Source organism: Abrus precatorius, unplaced genomic scaffold (assembly GCF_003935025.1).
Source record: "Abrus precatorius isolate BTA unplaced genomic scaffold, Abrus_2018 Scaffold10, whole genome shotgun sequence".
In the NCBI taxonomy this organism is placed as follows: Eukaryota; Viridiplantae; Streptophyta; class Magnoliopsida; order Fabales; family Fabaceae; genus Abrus; species Abrus precatorius.
In genome coordinates this window covers 29,056,289-29,074,394 of record NW_020874292.1, presented here as the reverse complement: position 1 = coordinate 29,074,394, position 18,106 = coordinate 29,056,289, and the positions used below count along the sequence as shown (strand labels likewise).

Genomic DNA, 18,106 nt, shown 5'->3' with positions numbered 1-18,106 from the left:
ATCATAAAGTAAATTTTACACGGGTGCTAGTGAAATTTATGTGCAATGAAATCCATCATAAATTGTAATTGAAACTTTAGTTAATTCAAGCTTCGATTCAACCCATTGCCTCACGGACGTGATTGCCATCACATAGCATAAGAAGTTGCTCGCATCACCCTTTTCTTGTCCTTGTTCAGTGAATTGCTCGAATTTTGACCTCTTTTAAATAAAAATATATATAGTAGCTTCTTATTATAAATTCAAAAATAATTGACGTATATCTTTTAAAAATATTAATTGTATTTACTTTTTATTTTATTTTCTCTTTAAAAGGCACATGCCACTGTTATTTGAGTATAAAAAATAAAAAATTAAATAGTAAAAGACACTATCCATTCTTTTGTTCAAGTGATACTTTCAACTCAATTGTCAATTATAGTCTTAATTTTGAAGCAACAAAGATTGTTATTGCCAATGACAAAAATTAATAGTTATACTTTATCAACTATGAGGATCACTCGCAATCATATCACGTTAAAAGAACTCAAAATTTTCATATATTATACATTACAAGCATAGTAACAACTAGCCATAAAATGCAGAGTACAAACATTATCACAATCCACCACTGGCACATGGCATGCATGCATGTGCCTATAGAACTCTTTATTAATTAAATACCTTTAGTCTTTATATTTTGCAAGCGTAGTCTTCATTAGCTCATTTAATTAAATTGAGCTAATCATGTCATCTTCTGATGTTTCTTTAGTTATTGGAGTAGTCAATCCAGAGGAATTTCCATTGACAAAATTACACTGTGTTCGAATTTCTCCTTGAGATCCTGTTAGTACTCCAATGTTGCCCATTTTTATCATTGATGCCTTAAAGTTTTCAAAGAATAGAGTCTGGTTACTATTGAAACTGTTGACAATGGAAATGGTATCTGCACCACTTGTGGAAAACAACTCTTGGTCACTTTGAAGTAAGCCATTTTGAAGTTGAAGATTGGAGTAGTAGTTAGAGTCGAATGTATCAGGAGTGGTTAGGTCCAAATTGGTGAGATTAGTCCCTGGTCCCCCATTGGGGCATATTACTTGTAATGATTGCAAAAGGGTTGTGTTGAGAGTAGGATCAGGATTGCCAGTGCTGTTGAAATTGTATAATCTACCAACGAAAAATCTACACTGAGCTCTACCAATTGTATGAGCACCTGAAATTACATCATATTTAATCATTTATGTAATGAACTAATATCATTTATATTAAGAATATTTCTTGAAATGTAAAAATTTTGTACCTGAAAGTGCAACAAGATCAGTGGTGTTGAGGCCTTGATTAGCAAATGCAGATTTAAGCCGATCAAGGGTGAAAGTAGGGGCTGGAAGATTTTGATTAGCAAGAGTTTGATTTGCTGTTAAACTATCCCTTCTTCCGAGTGGAACTTTCCAATCGGGACCATGAGCCTAACAAGCAAGCAAGATGAACAAAATAAGAAAGTGAGGTTTAAAAAACACACAAAGATGTTTATACATGTTTTTCAAGCTCATTTCCTCCTATTCTCAAATAGTTAATATTATGAGCCCATCAAATTGCCTCTTCATCCATTCTTATATTATAAATATGACTCATTACTCTTGAAATAGAAATTTAAAATGTTATTTTTTTAATTAATTTATGTGCCTTCTTTTGCATTGAGTGTCTTAATTTTTTATTTATATTTTTTATTATTTTCAAACGCCATTAGTTTAATTTAAATTTTAAAATATGATACACTATATCAGATTGAAGGTGTTTTTAATTTTTTTAATAAATCAAAATATAAAATTATTGTACTGTTGATTAATCTTAATTTTATTTTGACTTTTAAATCTTGAATTTTAACAAATATATCAAAAGAGGTGTGTTTTTATTTCTTCTTAATTATAAACACTTTATTTTTTAATATAGTAAACTATTCATTATTAACAATAAAATACATATTTTTATTTAATTAATTGTAATTGATAAATTTTATTTAAATTTTAAAAATTTGTTAAATGCATGATTTTTTAGAAAAAAAAAGATAGAAAATAAGTTAAAAGGAACGTGATTCTAAAGTAAAGAAAATCATTTTCTCACGTGAATTATCATTCAACATTGACATAATTGTTTAAAATATAATAAAAAAGTGAAAAATTATATTTTAACATTAATTAAAAATTTCAACATTTTAATTTTTTTTTTTCAAAAAGTTATACCAAAAAACTAACTGTAAATTTGGTATTAAAGAGCTCAAGTGAGAGCATGGTGTTTTTGGTCCTTTAGCAAAATTTTTGGTATAAGAAAAGCCCATCACTTAAAGGCCCGTCTTCTGTATCAAACTTGGGCTAAAGGGAGAAAATACCCATCATTCAAAGGCCAGTCACCTGTCTCAAACTACTATGACAACGACAAAAAGAAAAACTAATATCAAAAGTTTAGGGAAAAAAAGTTTACCCAAAAAACAAGGGAAAAAAACGTATGACAATATGATGATTTAATAACCGTTGATTTTCTTCCCAAGAAAATATTAATATTAAAATACGACTGTTACATATTTTAATTAAAAAAAAGAAGAGAGATTTCTTTCTTAAAATGGCCGCTACACATTAACTTAGTCAAAAAGAGACCCCCATTTGTGGTATACAATAAATAATACATTTTAGACTTTTAGTAGTTATTTTTTGGAATAGATAATTTTATCTTTTTGATGTAATTACAAATCTTTATTCTATACCTTATATCTTTTTAACTTTATAATAAATTTAATCAATATTTTCCTTATATTTATTATTTAATAAATTGACTTTTCATTTTTCTTTAGCTTTTCTTAATTTCTTTTAACAAATACTCATTTTTTAATTAATGTTAAATATGATGAGATGTTAAATTTAGATTCTCTTGAAGTAACAAGCTATAGTTATGTAATAGAGAAAAACTGCAAATTTGATTAAATAAAATATACTACAATTAATTATAAAATTATTAATTAAATTTGATAAAAATATATTATGTTACAAAAATACTTTTTACTCGTCAATATAAAAGAAATCATCATATAAAGGAGGGCCTACCGATATGGAAAAAAAAACTCCTTCGAGACTTACTTTATTTTTAGTACAATTCATCGTTGATTTTGATGTGAGCAACAATTACCATTTTATGTTACTATTTGAGTATCATTAACATTATATACTAAATTTAGTATTTGAAAACTTATATATCAGTTACATTTAAAAATTAAAATTATTTTTTATATTTAAAAAATATAAATATTGATTTGTTTAAGTTTTTAAAAAACTAAATTTATTGACTCTTTATTAAAAAAAAAGATTTTTTTTTTTATTTCCCATTAGTTATCAATGGCGACCTTATATTTTTCAAAAATTAAAATAATTTTTAAACCTAAAATTCTTTATTTGATTAGCTTCTAACATGAAAAGTTATTAGATGATTTAGGAGAAGTGCGAATTTATAACCTTAACTAATCATTATGCGATATACAATCATATTTAATAAAAACAAATTAAATTTATATCATATGTCTCATGGTTAATCAAGAATAAAAACTACATATCACTTAATAATCTTTTCGCCCATGTCTTAACAAAAACAATGTTTTTTTTCTTATTTGTATGAACCGTGATAAATATTTTTGGTTTTTCTATGAGGCATATTTTAAAAATTTTAGTAAATTATTTGTATAGTTTTTATAAAATTGATGAAAAAATAAATTAAAACTAAAAAGAATAAATGTTGAAACTAAAGTTAAGTTGAATAATATAAAAAAGAAACAAGGTAAAATATAGGAACAGGAACAGGGGACATACGAGAACAGAGGATATCTCAGCAGCAAGGGCAAGAATATCAGCACAAGAAACTACGCCAGGACAAGCATTTTCCACTGCAGTCTTTATCTGATTCACAACATCCAAACCTCTTATGGAGTTGTTGTTTGGCGCTGCACCTTGCTCACTCACAATCGTACTCGTATCATTCAACAAAACTGATCCATCACACCCCTGCCACACGTATTATATAGTAACATTTCAATTAATAAAGGCATAAAATTTCATAACAACGCAATTTAAACGTATATTGAAGAAGCAAATGAAGCCACAACAGTGTAACATACTTGAACAAAACAATCATGAAAGTGGAGCCTTATGAGGCTAGCAAGCATTCGTGGATCTGATTTAGAAACGTTTCTGATGACATCACGCACAATGGAATGGACTTTGGGACATGTATTCTTGTAGAAGGAAGGGTCTAGCTGTGCATCTGAGGAGAAGGGTAGTGCTCCAATGGCAATCACTACACAGCACAAAGCTACTTTGAGTGTGAGAAGGGAACTCATGTTTCCGTTCTGTTGGGAACGCTTTGCTCGCTCACATATGTAGCGTCTATTTAAAGAAAGAACCGAGTTTCATTGCTCTGTCTATTCATTTCATTGTTCGTAGTTGGTGTGTTTTAAGTTTTCAATCATGCTGCTCTCGTCACAAAAGTCTACACATTTCAAACTTAATTACTAACATTTATCTCGTTTGTAAATCATTTTTATTTTTAAATTATATTAAGAGTTTAATTTTAATATATCGATAACTCTTTCATTGTTATTCAATTTATAATAATAAATTTAAAAATCATATTTATTATTTATTTTAATCAGTTAATAATACGAGTATTTTTACACAAATAATATATATAAAAAGCTCTTATTATAAAAAGTAGTATTTTTAGCGTAAATTTTAAATATTTATATTATTAATTAATATATTATACTGATTTTTAATGTCTTTTTCAAGGTTAAGAGCTCAATACTTATTCTTACTTGTGATTTGTGAACAGAATATTTTGCTCAATAATTTGACTCTTCACGTATAAATGAAACAAGAGTATATATAAACTTCTCTGTACATAAATTATTATATATAAACGGGGGTTTCAACATTGGAATTCTAGAAAAACTTAAATTATAACGTTAAGTATATATTTGAATTTTGATTAATTATTTGGTGATGATTAAACCTAATCAGAATCTTATCTTATAATATTTTACTGTTCACACGTACAAGTATTAAAATGCAATTAAAGCCTAATCACAATCTTACAAGATTTTACTGAATTTAGAGAAATTAAAATCGCATATAAACTAAATTATGCAATTAAGCTTTTTTTATTTATTAAATAATTTTTTATATTTAAGATTTTAATTTCTTTATAAAACATCAGTCATTAGTAGACAGATTTAATAAGATGATATAAAATTATTTTGCAAAAAAGAGTAATATTATGTTATCGTATTTTTATTAGTCCTTTTTAAATATTTTATAAAGAAAATTCAATTTGTTTAAATAGATAATGTAAGAAGATTTAAAAATATTTTAAAAATCATATAGTATTTTATGAATCGCATAATTTTTAATTTGTTTTAGAATTTTATTGATAGAATTTATTCAAACAATTTCTTCAATGTATTACGATAAGTAAATGTAGTTAATTAAATTATGCATTTAAACGTAACCCTTAATTTAAATTATTATATTGACAGTTTTTTCCTATATAAATCTTCTTTTGGTTTACGTCATTAACCTTACTCTTTTAGTCTAGGTGGAGCTCAAAACAAAAGTATATTAGTATTTCTTATCTAACAAACCTAAGTTTTGTTTTTAATGGCTTTGTCATTAGTATTTTTACTTTAAATTCTACAATATTTGAAGGTTATTGTAACTAAATTTGATTTTTTTAATAAAACATAAAGAATTTAATTTATTAATTATTGTGTTGTTATTATTTGGCACAAGGTAAGATCTACTTTAATCCTTAAAGCAAAGCGATAGCCAGCTACCACGCTTTTAAATAATCACCAAACAGTAACATGGGACCTGGTGAATATATATATTAGTTTTCCTTTTTATTTTTTGGCAACTATTTTTTAGTTTTCTAAAGCATTGATTTTTTACTACTCAGATCCTTTTGGTCGTCCTTGGTCAATAAACAAATCCCCACTGGTCTATTTCTAATAGTTTGTTCCTAACGTTGGGTGCTTGCTTTCTCTAGCCACTTTAAAAATAATAATATTAAATACATAGTTATACGATATATACAAACTTTATCATTTAATTTCAATTAATTTTATCTTTTCTACTGATTTTTGCTTTAATTTTATCATGTATCTTGACCTGATTCATGCATGTGATTCAAATAGAAGCTCTTTCTTTTTTAACCCACGACCACACAGGCTGGCTATTACCCAGTGTAGGTTTTCAAGTCGCACATCAAGACATGCTTTTAGCTAAAAAGCATGTTCCCATTAAGGAGTTATTTTCATTTTTAATTTCTTTTGTTTTACCCAACATTTAAAAAGTTAATGACAGCAAAGTTACAGAATACATGGTAATTAAAGTATTATTTGATGAAAGATTATTGGAACAAATTCTTATAAAGAAATAATACTTATCCGTTTGAAATAATTGTCAGACTTTAATAATTTTTTATCCCAAATTACTTGTCAATTTATAATATAAACAGAATATTTATTATCCCAACTTTCTCATTCTTTATTTACAGTGTGTATAAAATTAGGTTATTTTCTTCTTTTAGAGGGACATGTATGTCTTAAAATTAATATTTTTTTAGATAAAATATATATTATTAGAAAGAGTTTAAGAAAAATTTAAAATTCATATACACAGGAAAAAGTCAATACTTACTCAAGAAAATAAAAAGATAAATATATTTATGTAAAATTAAAATAGATTCAATTTTGTGAATTCAGATATCAATCAGAATAGTTTTTTCTTATTAACAAGTGATATTTATTTTCAAGACTTTAGAATAATATAATCTAAGACTTTTCTCTCATTTAAAGTACTATTAAAAAATACTATTTTATTTTTATATAATCACAAAGAACACCTTGTACTTATGTAAATAATTAATAAATATATCATTTTTCTTTTATTACAACTAACATTAATCCAAACAAACAAGTGAATCGATAAATTTAAAGACAAGACTAGTAAGAATCCAAACTAACACGCAATAAAATACTAAATTTAAGATAAAACTGAACACGTTAAAAATAAATGACTTAAAAATTCATTCAAACCATAACAAAAATAATAAATTATATCATTAATTTAAACATTACGATTAATTAATAGACCTTTGCAAGTTATATCTAATTTTTAAAAAAATTATTTAATACCATGATTAACTTTCTTTCTAGATTCAGGAGAAGTATTAATTTTCTTACTCTTTTGTAAAGCTATGATAAAGATTAAAATGGTGAAGGGAGTAATTCAATTAATAATATCTCATGAATTTTATAAAAATTAATGTCATTCCTTAAAATAATCTATTCAACTATTAATATTTTCAGAAAATATAATCGCTATATATAAGTATACATTTTAAAATATCAAAAGCAAGTCAAACTTTTGAAATGATATGTGAAGATCTACATATTGTACGAGCAGGAGGCAACAACTTTAAGTCATTTATGATGAACAAGACGACAAATGTGACGGAAGGAAACGTTTTTATGCCCCCACCACACTTCTCGTGGAGCATGAGATGCTTCCAATCATGATCTAAGGGGATCAAAGGCTAATAATAATTCAGTTTTATTTACTTAAATTTTTAAATTTGAGTTTATAAAAAATCGTTTGTTATATTTTTACATTTCAATATAAAAAATATTTTTAATAAAATTTTACTATTTTCAATCTTTAAACTTAATTTTTTTTAAAAACTGATAATATTACCTATACCATTAATTTGAAAGCTTAATATGTTGAAAGACAGAAAAAGGGTCTAGGTCTTTTTAATTACTCGCAAAAGAATAAATTTTATAAATTAAATTAATATATAGAAGTATAGTGTAAGCTTTATTTATTATTTCTTAAATCATTAACTATATATTGTTATTTTTATTTAAGTTCATTAGAATAAGTTATTGTTAAATTTTCACATGTTTCATACATTCATTTACGAGTTGGCTTTGATCTATTGAGCTGTGAAAATGAAGTTTCTCCGAATGTATGTTTATGATCTGAGACTTTCTTTCTTTTTTGGGGTCCATAAATACTTTTTCATGTATAGGGTAGTGTTTGTTTCATTAAAATTATATTGTTATAATTTAATAATATAATTTTAATGCACTGTGAATATAAAGTTTTACATTATCAATCAATTAATTTATGTTATTAATATATTTTTATATTAATTATAAAAATTAATAACTTTTACTGATATAATAATTCATAATTGTATTATATTGTAATTTTTAATACTTTCAATATATTTAAAAATAAAAAGACAAACGCATGAGGAGTTTTCCTGCGAATAAGTTTTCGGGCAGACAACATGCTCCAAGTTTATTAATTAATTTGGAAAATATATTATAGACCACAAAGAGATTAGTGCTCCTCAATGCTAGCTGAAAGAGAAAAATGAGTAAAAAGAAAGTGGAGAAAAGAAAAAACCAAAACAAGGTAAAAAATAAATTAATTTTATTTATTTGATTAAAAACAGAGTAAAAAAGGAAAGTTAATATTTTTATTTTTTATGTAAAAACATTAAAAATACTTTTTTCTCTCTTAAAAAACGTGTCCATTCTCTCAATCTTTTTCTTTTACATGAAAAGAAATAAAACATGGTCTTCAGTGCCATTTTCGTTCCTTTCTCACGTCTTGTCTCCTGTAGTCAAACAGAAGAAAATAACGCCCTGCAATTACTATTTCTTATCTAATACTTTTATTTTCTGCTTTAGAAAAGGGTAAACTTGAATTACATTGGATGTAGTTTAATCATTGTGCACTCATTAAGTTAATTCTAAGAAAAGATTCATGAAAAGTATCTTTGAATGACTGAGGCCTTGGTCTGAAGCAAGGCAGAGGAAAGAGGAAGCATGACTCAAGTTTTCAAAATTTCCTTTGATATTTTTGAATTTTTAAAATATGAATGTAGTAATTGTTAGGTCGACCCAGATTGTTTAAGTCACGATTTTGATAGAAATTAACATATATTTGATAATAGATGAACAAGTTATGAAAAGTTGATCAAGTTCATTAAGTGCGTAGGATTTTAGTTATAGCTTTGGAGACAATTATATAAAAGACATAAGAATAAACTTATTGTGGCAAATTACACCAAATTAATCAAGTTAAGCATGCAACCTACTTATTTAATCAAAATTATTTTTGAATTCATTACCCTATTAAAAAGGGTCGGGATCTTCGGCAATGAAATCAACCCTACTTTTGTGGGTCTTGTTTGTCTGCGTAGTTGCTGACCTTTTGCAATTTGCATGGAGAAAAGACATCGTATGGTATAATGCTTTTTTCATATATCTAATTAACGTTGACAGCTAAATTCCATTAGTTGGTATTAGGAATATCTAGATAGAACCACAAACTTATGATATGATCAAAATTGTTAAAGATTTTCTCAAACTCTCAGTTACGCTTCAACCTAAACTGATGGACTTTTTGTGCTTGGTTGCATATGTTTAACTCTTATTATATTATATAGATTTAAAATCAAACGTCTTATGATATAAGCTCTTAGCAGAAAAAAAAGAGCTTAATTAGCTTTAGGCTTATATATACATATATATATATATATATATATATGTATGTATATATGCATTTTTTTATCTTTATAATTTTGTGAGATTTTGACTAATTAGTATAAATAATTTTGTGAGATTGTGAAATTTAATTTATTGATTTTATTAGATTACATTTCTTGTTTTATTTCATTATTTTTTCTTCAAATTTCATGTGCCACATCTTAACAATTAATGCAACAACATACTTGATACTGATACTAATTTTCTTTGAATATATTTTCTTTGTATCAATTTCTTAATTATCACGGGTTTTTTTTATACAATTTATCCTTAACTATATTTACTTTGAAGTAATTCTTCAATGAGTTTTTAATAAATCAAAATATTAATGGTTATTTATATTTCCTAATTTTGTTATATTATAATTCTTAAAGAATTTTAAGAAGTACTTATGAAGCGATTATTGATTGAAATTCATAACATTATGGAAGAGATTCATTAATTAGAGAGAGAAGTTCATATTGTTTTATTTTAATAAATTTTAAGTAATAATAAAAAATATGTATTAGAGAGCATATTATCTCTTTACTGTCATTTCTTAAAAAAAATTATACATGACATCATAGGATAATATATCGTACCAATCTTTCTCTGCACGACGTAGTGCACATTTAAAACCATTTCGGTAGATTTGAAAACCATGTTATGTATCTGACAAGGTTCGTGTAAGATTTGAAAAGTAAGATTAGAAAAGTCTGTAAGAGAGGAAGAAAATGGTTGAGGCCTTTAATTTTTAGCCATAATGATGAGAGTTGTGGGGTTCATATGATTTATCAATTAACAAATTCGTCATTGCCCTTTTTTATTGAATATCTCTTCATTATCCTTTAATATATCATAATGTACAAATGGATATTTTCATGTCACTAAAGTCAAGAGAAGTGATCCAACAGTTGGTGTACTATTCATTATTATATAAGCAGATTATATTTAATCTACCACTTGTAGGATGAGATTTCGTTGCTCCCTGCTTCACTTATATTTAACTTCAATATGATATTAGTTATTAAGTAATTTAACATTTCAATCCATAATTAATTAACCATTCCCTGCAAAGTTCTGTATTATAGTGCCTGTCGAGCTGTCCTAATTAAGTTGCTTATTCGTTTAATATACTTTTGGGATCTTGTTATCCTACTTCTACTTGTTGTTTGCCTCTGTTTGAATAGGTTCCATTATCGAATATGCTACTTCAATATAGAGTTTTATCCACAGACTAAATAAAGCTTTACAGGACCAGATGTATGTTTGCTTTAATTTGGTTTTTAAGTGCCTCATTCTCATAGGACAAGTCATGCTGGTTCACAACTACCGGTGCATTAATTAAGAGAATGAATTCTCCTAGTATTGCATGATTCAATATTGTCTAAATTTCATTCCTCAAACATTTATGTGTTCCAACTTTGTTTTATCATTGAGAGCATTTAGAAGAGTTTATATATATATATATATATATTAGCTTTAACACACACACACATATATCAGATGATTTGAATTTGAAAATTGATTGATTGATTACTAACTCAATACAAATCGGAAGATGTCACACATCCATACAACAACTAGCCACGGACACATGGTACGAATAATGTGTCTATAGCTTCTTTATTGGTGGTCTTCAACTACATCGTTACTAGTGTATATAATTAAGACACGTACACTAATTCAATTATATTGAGCTAAGCATACCATCCGGTGACCATTCTTCAGAGGCCACGCTAGCAATATCAAGTTCAGCAGATTTTTTGTTAACAAAATTACACTGTTTTCGGATTTCTCCTTTTGTCCCCGTTAGCACACCAATATTACCCATTTTTATCATGGAAGCCTCAAAGTTCTTAAAGAAAGTTTCTTGGCTACTACTGAACTTGTTGACAATGCTAATGGTATCAGCACCGGTTGTTGAGAACAGCTCTTGGTCACTTTGAAATAGACCCTTGTGAACCTTAAGGTTGGAGTAGTAGTTCTCGTCGAATTTATCAGGTGTGGTAGGGTCCAAATTGGTGAGGGTAGTCCCAGGTCCACCATTGGGGCATATTTTGCGCAATTGTTCTAAGTAAGTTGTGTTGAGGGTTGGATCAGGTTTCCCTGTGCCGCTGAAGTTGTACAATCGATTAACGAATAAAAAGCACTGACCCCTACCAAATGTATGAGCACCTAAAAATCAAAATGATGCATACATTATATAATCATATATATAACACCTCCAACATGAATTGTCATTTTTATTTGAAAAATTAATAATTGTTTCAAGGATATTAATTTCTAAGTTATTGCAATTTATTTCTTTTTTTTTTTAGCATTGTTGCTTCTTGGAACATATAGGATATAACACGTCATTTGGAAAATATTTCGTACCTGAGAGAGTAACTAGATCTGTAGTGTTGAGGCCTTGGGCAGCAAAAGCGGCTTTAAGTTGGGTTAGGTTGAAGAAAGGAGCTGGAAGGTTTTGATTAGCAAGGGTTTTGTTTGCTGTTAAACTATCCCTTCTTCCCAAGAGAACTTTCCAGCAAGGACCATTAGCCTGCCAATATTAATTCATACTAATTTTAAGATAAATAAAATAAAACATGGTTAATTAAAAATGTGAAACTATGAACTAACATCATGCGAATTAGTTATAGGTAAAAGCAAAATCAATTCAAAACTTGAGCAAGGTGTTGGAGGTGTATGTTCTTAGAATTGAGCAAAATTTTGTTACTGGTTGTTTCTCTAAATCTTTTGGGGTTTGTTGGGTTTATGAAGCTGTAGTTGGCTATTCTTAATGCTTTTATTTTCTGTTTGAATTTTAGCTCAACTAAGACCTTTGGTATAAAAATGTGATTTCTCTCTTACCATGTGGACTGGGTTTCTAATGAGAACGGCGATGAAAATTGCTCAATATATATTTAACGATGAGTTTTTTTTTTAGTCAGCCAAAAGAAAACAATAAAAGGGTCATAAGGGGGTACCCTAACGAATATACATAGTTTACACAGTTACAAAGTTAACAAACACAACCAAGGTTATCCTTATAACGACAAGTTACGTGGATTAGTTAATTGTATTATTGCCGTGTCTCATATTGTCAGAAAACAGAATCCCTTTGTTGATTTTCTGTTTTGGCAATACAAGATCGTCATAAAGACATTAATCTTTCGTCATCTTTCTTTGTTTTCTCCGTGGCCCGCTTGAGAGGATGTTCTTAAGAAATGCCTTAAATATATATATTTTTGTTTCCCAAAAAAGAAGAAGAAGAAATTTCATTGTTTTTTTTTTCTTATAATTAGTTATCCACATATACTAAATTAGAATTAAAAATTGAAGCTAAAATGGAAATTCTATGTTATGTTATATATAGGGTGAGACATATACCAGATAAGTAGATACTTGAGCAGCAAGGGCAAGAATATCAGCGCAAGAAACTACGCGAGGACAAGCATTTTCCAACGCAGTCTTTATCTGATTCACAACATTCAAACCTCTTATCGAGTTGTTATTTGGTGCTGCAGTTTGCTCGCTCACGATCGTAGCTGTATCGTTCAACAAAATTGATCCGTCGCAACCCTGCATGCATGCCACAAGCACGACCAACATAATCAACTAGTTAATTACATTCTCAACAATTACATAATACATATTTATGATCTGAAAAAATTAAAGAATAATTTTCTCTTCCTTAGTTCCGTATAGAAATTTTCGGCATTCCAAACTGCCATTATTTTATGTTGACATGAGACAACCGAACAGTTGTGAGCTCTTTTATTTTTCAATTTCTGATTGACTTTTGATTAGGACGTGCAATATTATTTGTCGGATCTTGTTGAGCCTAACAAATGCTCCCTTTTGTGGACCCATGCATTTTATTGTCTAATAGCAAAATATAGCTCACCATTTTTTAGAATACTAAAGTGTTACATACTTGCCCAGTTGAAGTTATTAAAAGATTAATCCTTTATCAATTACATTATTTGAATATCAAATAATTAATATCGTATTTGATATTATATAATTACTTTTTACTTTTTAAATTTGTATGCATACATATACAAAATAAAAAGATCAACATTAGTTTTTATAAATATTTTTAAACATCTAAAAATAATATAATTTTATTAAAAATAATTTATTATATTAAAATAGACAATACAATAATATATTGTTAATAAAAAAAATATTTTTTATATGTTTAAAATTAACTATAGAGGTTGACATTAACAATACCGTAAAAAATTAGTCTCAAATAAGATCAAAAGAGACAACGAAAGTTGTTTTACTTTTGATGTAATTTCTTCTCACCTGTCGCATAAAATTTTATAGATTATAAAATATAAAAAATGAAGGGAAATATGCATATTTACTAAATTCTCTTGTAGGATACGATTGCAATAATTTGACGATTCTTTACAGTGAACTAATGTAAATTTACCATATTAGTAAGATGTTCAGTGCGTGAACGATTTTTCAGATGGAAAATTTCAAACAATCGTTTATTAGTTTCTCTTATAACTTTTATAAACGAAATCTCACGTTTTCAAATTTAAGATGAGGAACTATAAACACGCAATTAGTAAGGAAAACAGAAGATGCGTTATTTTTTAGCATCTAAAAGAGGAAATTTATATACTTGAACAAAACAGTCGTGAAAGTGAAGCCTGACGAGACTGGCAAGCATACGAGGATCCGATTTTGAAACGTCCTTTAAGATTTTTTGTACAATAGAATGCACCTGGGGACAAGTATTCTTGTAAAAATCGGGATCTAATTGTGCATCTGCGGAGAAGGGTAACCCTCCAAGCACTACCACTGCACAACTTAAAGCCATTGCTATGAGACGAAGAGAGCTCATTTTTCTGCTTAAATTTTGAACACTGTGTGTGTGTGTGTGTGTGTGTTGCTGTTGTGAAACTGAGCAGGTAACATACCTTTATTTATAGAGACAAATGGTCATGGCCTTGCCTGCATTGTGATAGACAAAAGACAACCAAAAAACTCAGAATTTTTTTATTATACACGTAATCTAGTTAATTGTACAAATTCACGACTTATCATAGTTTAATTCACACTATTATTTTATATATTTCTAATGATAATTTAAGTATATATGATAGATTGCATGTGTTCAATAGCTAAGGAAGGTGCAGTGTGCTACTGTGTGGACCCCATAAATAAGCCAACTCCACCGTGTATTTTAATTCTTATTCAGGTAATTTTATAACTAAATCTCAGCACATACTGATTTTTTTTTTTGTTTAATTTGGCCAATTTATTTGCATATTCGTAGGAGATGTTCGACTAAAATGTTAAATAGTCCACATGTTTTGAAAATATATTAAAAAAACCTATAAACATGAATTAAATATAAAAATTATAGCTAATAAATTTATAATCGATACCAATTCATAACCATTCAAACGTGAAACCTAACATTCTCATAACCAAAAGTGATGAAAACATGATTTGCGGTCTCTCTGTAATAATATTGTTTTCCACATGGATTCAAAATCGTCAGCGTTGGAGGTTGCTTACTATTTCAAGGCATCCTTGGTGGGTTATATTATAAACCCTATGTTGGTGTGGTGGGAGTATATATATATATATATATATATTCAACAATATATGCATAGGTCTTGCATTAAAGAAAACTGTGGCTACCAATTGCAAGCTTTAAAAGCAAGTTGTCACACAGGTGACATGCATGTATCGTCATTAGATTTCATTTTGATCATTGACTTCTTTAATTAATTTGGTCTTCTTACGCGTAATTTGTTTCATCGTCTCCTTCTCTCGAACAGTTAAAAAGTGCATTACATGCATAAACGGTAGAGAAAAATAACCGTGAAAATTATTATATATTCGGGTTCTAAATAATAAAGGGCTGGATTCCTCACCATTGGATTCCAGCTTTCATCTTCTGGTTATTGCTATATCGTTATAGGGAAGGTTTCTGCTAACAGCTTCGGGGTACTCATCTTGATTTTCTTACAAATTTTCATAATACTTAAGACAAATCTTGCAATCTCTTACTTTATTGGTTTAAATAAAATTAATCCTTAAACAATTCTTGTTTTTCTGCAGTAACATTTGCAGTGTCTTTGTATTTTATAACTCTCTTTAATTTAAATATTTAATCCAATTAGTTACAATCGTGTGAAGTAGTGCATGAAACACAATTTTTTAACATCATTTTTATTTTTATTATATTACTTGTGTCGACTCAACATATTTGCCAAAGTATTAAAATGTCATCAATTGAATATTTGAATTAATTATTAAAAGGTTTTATTGCGTGCTATTACATGTCCAAGTTTATAAAGGAAGCTTATGGGAAACTATAACTCTCTTACACCGATAGGGTTATACAATCTTGTAACATAAAAAAGAAAAATTCTTCTCTACTTATAAATATTTTTGCACTTAGCTTGTTGTGACCTTATCAAAGTTAGACTTAATTTTGAGCAGTTAAACATAATTCAAATATGTACTTAGAGTAATTTTCATCATAAAAATTTTTATATTGAAATGCACGTACAATGTGAGAAATTAATTAAATGAAAAATAAAAGAGGGGGTATCCGTAGGACCGGAGAAATTGATGATCTAGGAGTTTATATATTATTAATATTATAACATTAATTATGTACTAAACTTCCATGATACACATGTAGGACTCGAATTTGAATTGGTTAATTAATTCATTGCGTATGTTTTAACAACATTCAAGCGTTTTTAAAAGTCCTATGGACGTTTATTTTATGAAGACTTTGGGGGCTACTTTCTTCAGGATGTATAGATAAGATCATCCCTTCTGAGCTTATTTTATTCTCTCTAAATCAATACTTAGATTTAAAATAAATATTAGGGTCTAAAAAAATTAAGTGACACGCTAAATTAAATTAAAGCATAAAATTCCTATTTACACACAAAAGCCTCGTATAATTTTATTCTCTCTAATTTTAAATATAAAAAAATATCAATTAAGATATAATGATTTAAAATATAATCTTAATTAATGTCATATTATTTAATGAAATTATTTTAATTCTTTTTACTAATTTTTTTATTTTTAAGAAATGTCATCAACACTTACATGTAGCTTTAAAATTTTAAAAAATTTACTTGAAATAAGTTCCTATAATTTAAACCTCTTTTTTAAAATTAATTTTTTTATCTTTGATATTTACATTTAATATAATTACTTAAATCATTAAATAATATTATTTAATGTTAATAAAAAGAAATATTTTTATTAACTGATTTATTTTTGTATGCTAAATATTATGAATAATATATTAAAAATTGAGTTTATTTTTTATACAAAATTAAAAATATTAAATGAGATTAACTAATTTTTTAATAAATAATATTTAGTTATTTTTTGCTTATTTAAAACTGAAAGCATCTTATAGTTCCTCGACTCTTATTAACTCGTATTTCTCTCATAATCAAGATCAACAAGTTAATATCTCTAGGATAAGTGAGTTCTTGGGAGTTTGGAAAAAGAGAAAATTTAAGTGTAATGATTGAAGTTTTTTTTATATATAATTATAATTAAATTAAAGTTTAATCTTAATAAAAGATAAATATTATAAATATTGAAATAAAAAATTAATTTTAATTAAAAGTATCACAAAAAAATTATCAAAAGAACTACATTTAAATTTTGTGGTTTTAGAGATCAATATGCAAGGCCTTATGAATTGAAATAGAAAATGTTGCTAATTACGTCTTCAACTCATACCTGTTGCCGCCCCCACTCATGTTATCCCTGAAGAAACTGCTTGCACCATGCTAGAATCCAAACTCTTCCCAATCCCTTCCAATGTGTAGCACCTTTCATCACACTTTGTGTGTTGAACTGTAGTTCGACAAAGATCTTTTAAGATTTCTCTAAAGAATTATATTATTAATCAAGGGTTGATAGTAATTAATTATTATTTATCATTAAGAAATAATTATCAATTTACGTTATCTTAATTTTCTTTAATGATAAGAACATATATACTTGCTATAGATATATATTCCTTATATTTTACACTTCCAATACTTTTACCTGAGTAAAGTATAAAAGTGCTTTCTTTTAGATGCATTCTCTTTCACTCTTGACACTAAAAACTACAAAGATTTAACTTTAACCTCTTCATCTCCAAGATTAGGTAACAACATCTTGCGAATTGGAATCATGATTGTATAATTATGTTGTTTGTCAACTTTTCCGAATTCGCAATTATTCCAAAATGAAATGCTCATGTAAGCTTACACTTGTAATTTGCAATTCATTTGTTGAAGGGGTACTTTTAACTTAGCTTCGTAGGTAAAGGTCGAAAGTTAAAGCAACAGGGTTCTTCATTGCTTGGGACAATAATTATATAGTAGTTATACTTTGTCCGTGGTAGGGTATATCACAAACAGATCAACTTCAAAAAACTTAAAATTATTACAATAAAGAGCTAGGCTTAGAGTACAAAGTACAAAGGTTACAATGGTCCAC

General features: G+C 27.3%; 1 protein-coding gene across 1 annotated transcript; it reads right to left on the bottom strand.

Moving 5' to 3' along the window:
- Nucleotides 1-616: 616 nt before the first annotated feature.
- On the bottom strand, nucleotides 617-14,474 carry LOC113874265. Its single transcript, XM_027512504.1, has 9 exons — nucleotides 14,244-14,474; nucleotides 12,992-13,183; nucleotides 11,996-12,161; nucleotides 11,311-11,794; nucleotides 11,201-11,229; nucleotides 4,136-4,383; nucleotides 3,831-4,022; nucleotides 1,280-1,445; nucleotides 617-1,192 (listed from the first exon to the last, which is right to left on the bottom strand). Exons 1-9 carry the CDS (start codon nucleotides 14,463-14,465, stop codon nucleotides 711-713), a joined length of 2,181 nt encoding a protein of 726 aa, XP_027368305.1. The 5' UTR covers nucleotides 14,466-14,474; the 3' UTR covers nucleotides 617-710.
- Nucleotides 14,475-18,106: the final 3,632 nt, after the last annotated feature.

Bases quoted from the DNA above. Each gene is read 5' to 3' on its own strand.
- LOC113874265 (XM_027512504.1), bottom strand. From the start codon at position 14,465: ATGAGCTCTCTTCGTCTCATAGCAATGGCTTTAAGTTGTGCAGTGGTA. The intron at 13,184-14,243 runs GTATATAAATTT...GCATGCATGCAG, and splicing joins TTCACGACTGTTTTGTTCAA to GGTTGCGACGGATCAATTTT. The intron at 12,162-12,991 runs GTATATGTCTCA...TAATATTGGCAG, and splicing joins CTCAAGTATCTACTTATCTG to GCTAATGGTCCTTGCTGGAA.